Source organism: Triticum aestivum, chromosome 7B (genome assembly GCF_018294505.1).
Source record: "Triticum aestivum cultivar Chinese Spring chromosome 7B, IWGSC CS RefSeq v2.1, whole genome shotgun sequence".
NCBI lineage: Eukaryota > Viridiplantae > Streptophyta > Magnoliopsida > Poales > Poaceae > Triticum > Triticum aestivum.
Window position 1 is genome coordinate 601,899,755 of NC_057813.1, and position 6,000 is coordinate 601,905,754.

General features: G+C 49.7%; 1 protein-coding gene across 2 annotated transcripts; it reads left to right on the forward strand.

Annotated features, from left to right (window-relative positions):
- Window positions 1-2,217: 2,217 nt before the first annotated feature.
- LOC123158926 (F-box protein At5g06550) lies at window positions 2,218-5,210 on the forward strand. 2 transcript variants are annotated; one of them, XM_044576744.1, is made up of 3 exons: window positions 2,218-3,637; window positions 4,704-4,965; window positions 5,070-5,210. In XM_044576744.1, exons 1-2 carry the CDS (start codon window positions 2,346-2,348, stop codon window positions 4,945-4,947), a joined length of 1,536 nt encoding a protein of 511 aa, XP_044432679.1. In that variant the 5' UTR covers window positions 2,218-2,345; the 3' UTR covers window positions 4,948-4,965; window positions 5,070-5,210. The 2 variants fall into 2 exon arrangements, with proteins under 2 accessions (XP_044432679.1, XP_044432678.1); XM_044576743.1 differs by having other exon boundaries at window positions 4,704-5,210.
- The last annotated feature ends 790 nt before the right edge of the window (window positions 5,211-6,000 follow it).

Here is a 6,000-nt window from a genome sequence, read left to right on the forward strand (position 1 = left end):
CGGAGCTAGATCGTGAAAATCTAGCCCGTAATATAACATGAGCCCTCTCATGAGGGGATCAAGAGTCAAGCCCAAGCCTCGGAGGAAGTGAGAAACAAATATGACACTCTCGTTGGGTTCGGGAGTAGGGATGACCTGCTCAGGGGCGGGAAGCCTGTGCTTGACATCGGCGGTCAAATATCTGGCCTCCCTGAGCTTCGCAATGTCCTCCTCTGTGATAAAGGAGGCCATCCACCGACCTTGAAGGTTGGATCCAGACATGATTGAAGATCCGAAGTGCCTAAGCTTGAGCTTCGGGTGTTGGAACTCGAGAGGCAGAAAGGCGCAAGTGTGGTAAGAAAGGGATATGCCTTGACCCCTCTATAAAGGGGGAGAATATCAAGCGTCCCTAGCGTAACCGTTTGGGACTTGCCTAAAAACACGGAGTTATGCCAACAGGCGTGGTGGGGTTACCCATACCCGTATTGATGAGGATCCCGCGATAAGAAGGACACGATCTCTGCTTCGACAAGACGTGCCAAGGAAACCGCCTCGCAATGTGTGCGGTAGCTGGTTGTAAAAAAATGGTTCGAACAAAGGCCGGGACGGGGCGTGATGCCATGCTACGAAGAGTTGTCAACAGATTAGATTTGTGGATTATTGTTCTCTCTACGGTGGTATGTGAAATTTGTCTTGTAGAGCCGGACACGACTTAAGTGTTCGGAGTTTTCCTTGGAAGTATTCGGAGATGGAACCCGCCTCAATGCCGAAGACAATCTGCGCGCCGGACTCATCGTCATTGAAGCCTGGTTCAGGGGCTACTGAGGGAGTCCTGGATAAGGGGGTATCCGGACAGCCGGACTATATACTTTGGCCGGACGGTTGGACTATGAAGATACAAGATTGAAGACTTCGTCCCGTGTCCAGATGGGACTCTCCTTTGCGTGGAAGGCAAGCTTGGCGATTCAGATGATAGATCTCCTTCTCTGTAACCGACTCTGTGTAACCCTAGCCCCCTCCGTTGTCTATATAAACCGGAGGTTTAGTCCGTAGGACAGGAACAATCAGAATCATAGGCTAGCTTCTAGGGTTTAGCCTCTACGATCTCGTGGTAGATCAACTCTTGTAATACTCATATCATCAAGATTAATCAAGCAGGAAGTAGGGTATTACCTCCATCGAGAGGGCCCGAACCTGGGTAAACATCGTGTCCCCAGTCTCCTGATACCATTAGCCTTAGACGCATAGTTCGGGACCCCCTACCCGAGATCCGCCGGTTTTGACACCGACAAGCGCGCTCTACTTTATAGCACATGCTGGAGCGCTTTTTTTTGTCTCCGGCGCACAAAAACTAGTTTTTAGAGCGTGCGGTAGTTTTGGGGCGCCTGTTGGAGATTCTCTTATAGGACCAATGCACCAGAACAACGACTGTCATCGATGAAGAGAATCCAACCTGTAGACCATGAACACAAACACAGATGAACGAAGATCGGATCCACGTGGATCCACCAAAAACAAACGTCGGTCGAATCCCATACGATCCATCGAAGACAAATCTCCACACGCCCTCCGATGACACTAGAAGCACCGCCGTGACAGAGACTGGTCCGCGAGAACCTTATTCTATGTTAGAGAGTCGTCGCGGCCACACCTCTTTGAAAAGGACACAAACCCTAACAAAGCTAAAAAAAGAAGCCCTCCCGTCGACAAGGGCCGGGATCCACCGCACCTCCATGACCCTAAGGCGAGACGAGGTAGACCGGCGGCGACGCCGGCGGGAGGCACAAGAAACCCTGCCCTGTGGGTCTCCTTACGAGTGTAGGGGTACGAGCAGGTATTCCCTACATATTCAACTACCCACACATGCCATTTTAATACTATAAGATCGTGAGTATGTTTCAATTGCACATTGAAAAAACACATGATTGTTGAAAGAGGTTGGATGGATAAAAAATTACCAATGAAATCTAGTGCAAATGAATGTAATGAAAAATTCATATGGTTTGCAATCTTACGAATCGAGCAACCCATGTACAAAAAATCTGTAAGGATCAAAATCCCCCTAAATTCCTTTGCAAATTCTTTGAATCAAATAATTCTTTAATAGTATATAAAGATAAAATGTCAAAATCAGTGACTATAATTGGGACATGGTGTCAGAAACCAGCATTTTCATATGAACAACCCTCACGAACCAACTCGATCACAGATTCACAGGCGTCCGTTTATGACCGAGCTGCGCCCCTAACCGTGCGATTGCCCATCTGCTTCACAAAAGGGCACATCTCCAAAACCTTAACCGCGACCACTCTTCTACCTTTCCTCCCCTCCCGCCGCCGCCGCCGCCGCCGCCCGTACGAGCGAGCATGCCCAGCGCGTTCCACTCCCTCCGCCCCTCGCTCATCAAGCGGAAGCACAAGCACAAATCCACGCGCCGCGGCGGGAAGCGCCCCAAGAAGACCAGCGAGTCGACGAGCCTCGCCGCCGGAGGCGAAGACGCCTCCTTTGACCTGAAGAGCCCCGCCTCCGCGTCCACCGCGCCCGGGCGCGGCGTAGGAGGCAGCCTCGTCCAGCCGCTCGGGAACCTCCTCCTCGCCGCCGCCGGGCGCGCCAACCTCCGGGACGCGGGCCTCGGTGGGCTTCGCCAGCTCCCCGACGACCTCCTCCTCGACGTCCTCGGCCTCCTGCCCGCCCGCGACCTCGCTGCGCTCTCCGCGGCCTCCAAGGCGCTCTACGTCATCTCCTCCCACGACCCGCTCTGGCGGGCCATCGTCCTGGACGAGCTCGGCGGCGACTTCGCGTTTGCCGGCTCGTGGCGCGCTACCTACATCGCCGCCGTGTCTGGCCGCGCCCATCGCCCCCCGCGCGCCCTTGAGATCAGTGGATTCTACTCGGACTACCTCTTCCAGAGCTGGCTATGTGCCAACATGGAGATGCGGGCCGAGTGGCTCGAGCGGGACACCATTGACCGCCGCCGTGGCTTATCCGTGGAGAAATTCATCGCAGAGCACGAGGAGCCAAACTGGCCGGTGCTGCTTGAGGGGTGCCTTGATTCCTGGCCGGCGTTGCAAAAATGGACGAGGGAGTATCTGCTGGAGGTCTCAGCTGGCAAGGAGTTCGCCGTGGGTCCGGTGAGCATGCCTCTGGATAGGTACTTCCAGTACTCCGACAATGCGGAGGAGGAGAGGCCATTGTACCTATTCGACGCGAAATTCGCCGACAAGGTTCCGGAGATGGGGAGCGACTACGAGGTGCCGGTGTACTTCCAGGAGGACCTGTTCAAGGTGCTCGGGGAGGAGAGGCCAGATTACAGGTGGGTTATCATCGGTCCGGCTGGATCAGGGTCATCGTTCCATGTAGACCCTAACTCGACATCGGCGTGGAATGCTGTGATCAAGGGGGCCAAGAAGTGGGTGATGTTCCCGCCGGAGGTGCCGCCACCAGGCGTGCACCCAAGTTCGGATGGGGCAGAGGTCACTAGCCCTGTGTCTATCATGGAGTGGTTCATGAACTTCTACGGAGCCTGTAGGACCTGGGAGAAGAGGCCAATTGAGTGTGTATGCCGGGCCGGGGAGATTGTATTTGTGCCTAATGGATGGTGGCACTTGGTTATCAATCTTGAGGAGTCCATTGCCATCACTCAGAACTATGTGAGCAGGTTAGATATCAAATTGCATACAGTTTCTCTTTCTTTTTCACTTCATATCTGTTACCTATTATACTTACAAATACAAAGCAACCATCAGGAAGTGCAATTACATAAGCTTCTGCAATCTGTATCTTTCATCTAGGGAGAATGGCTGTACTATTTTGTCCCTTTTGTATGATGAACACATTCCCAAAACTATTATCTACATGCCACTTGAACAAATTAAGTGTACACAGCCAGGATTGCAAGAAATTCCAATCTCAAAACGAATTCAATTCAGCACCAAGGTTCTAAGTTTCTAACTCTATATTTGTTACTTAAAAGAAACTACTACATTTTTGTTGACAGAGATCTGGGTATTGGCCTTGTATTCTTCAGTTTTGTTGACAGAGATCTGGGTGAATGGCTGTACTACTACTTATAGTGATCTAAAGTCTTATATATTAGTTTACAAAGGCTGTATGAACACAATCCGAGAACTATTTATTTCCATGCCACTTGAACAAATTAAGTGTATACAGCCAGAATTGCATGAAACACCAATCTGAAAACAAATTCAATTCAAAACCAAGGTTCTAAGCTTCTAACTCCATATTAGTTGCTTTAGAAAATTACTACGTTTTTGTTGACAGAAATCTGGGTGCTGGCCGTGTATTCTTCAGTTTAGTTCTATGCATATCACTTCAGTAGTTCAGTATCATCAGATACAGGTGTTGTTGCTATTGTGTCAATTACGAATTATGATCAAGTTAAGAAAAATATTCATCTTCTGAAAGAATTTCTCTTTGGTTTAAGAACCTTGTTTCCTAGTTTATACACGTAACCTTCCTTCTTCACAATCACATAATATTGATTAAGGTTTAGCGTTTAAACCAAGGAAGATTAAGCTGACTCCTGCCTTTAGCTCAGTATCTCCGTTTCTGGGGCAGCTACATGGTTGAATAGATATGCAAAATTCATTAACTGGATGATTTCAGCATAGTGCAACTTGTTTATGTGTGGTAACGTGCTATTTACATGAAAGATATGTAGGTTAATAAAACAGTTTATCTTTCTTTCCGTGTGAAATGTCCAGGAGGAACCTGTTGAATGTTCTTGACTTTCTCAAGAGGCCCAATGCAAGTGAGCTTGTATCAGGGACCAAGGACAGGGTGAACCTGCACGACAAGTTCCGGAACGCCATCGACACAGCTTACCCCGGGACGATTAGTCAGCTTGAAGTTGAAGCTCAGCAGAAGGCTGCTGCTCGGAAGAAGAAAGTCGCATTCTGGGATTCTGCTGTCGACGCTAACACTGGAGGATTCAAGTTCTCCTTTTGATTTTCTTGCAGCAGCTAGGTCTGTGGACTTAACATTTGATCTTATCCTGCTTACATGAGCAATCACATTTGATTTGCTTTGAGGACCTGGGTTCATGGGCCTTCGCATTGATCTGCTTGCAGTGAAGCAGATTATTTTGATTGTACAAGGCTATGAGCATCCTAGGACTGGGAAGAGCTTAATCTTAGGCCGTTGCTCCCGATTGCTATTGCAAGGTTTGTACCATGTATTACATCATGAAATATTGATCTTTGATCTTCAAATACTTGGGCTGAAAATTGTTTGCATTTTGGTAAGTTGACAGTGCACTAAGATTATACATAGCATATTCGATGCTCAAGTACGGGTCAGTACTTATGTTCATGCATTACAGATCACTCGTGCCTTGATATCTCAGCGAACATCAAATGTAATAGTAGTACTTGGCATTGTAATTCCTCCAGGATGGACTTGCGCTCTTAATATCATTGCAATTGTGCTCATCCTAAGTTTTGGAAGAGCTTGGTCTCAATATCATTGCTCCCATTGTTGTCGTGAGGTTGTACCATGTGCCGTAATTTACATCATGCGAAATTCCTCGAATTGGATTATGTGCAAGTGCCATCGCCAAAGCCCTGTCTCTTTTAGGAGGTATATACACCATTAGTGGTGGTACTTAGAGCAACTCTAACAGACCCCGCAAAAGGCCCTGACCCGCAAAATAACCGTCAAAATGCAGGTCGGCGCGTAAAATTCCGCTCGAACGGACTCCGCATCCGTGTCCGACCCGGAATTTTTTTTGCGGGGCGCGGCAAAAGATCTTCCCCGACCTCTAGTTTTACGGGGCGGGAGGGACATTTCCGCGCGGCCGCTCCCGCTCCTCCCACCCTCCACCATTGCCCCCGCCACCTCCTGCTCCGGCTCATCTTCCCCGACGGTCTTTCGCCGCCATGGATGACACCTTGATATCCCCCATCTCCGTCGAGGTCACGCACGCCTAATCCCCTCGGGCGGATCTCGTCGCCGGCCATGTTGGCCCCACCGTCGCCCAAGGCGCCACCGCGGCTGCTCGCA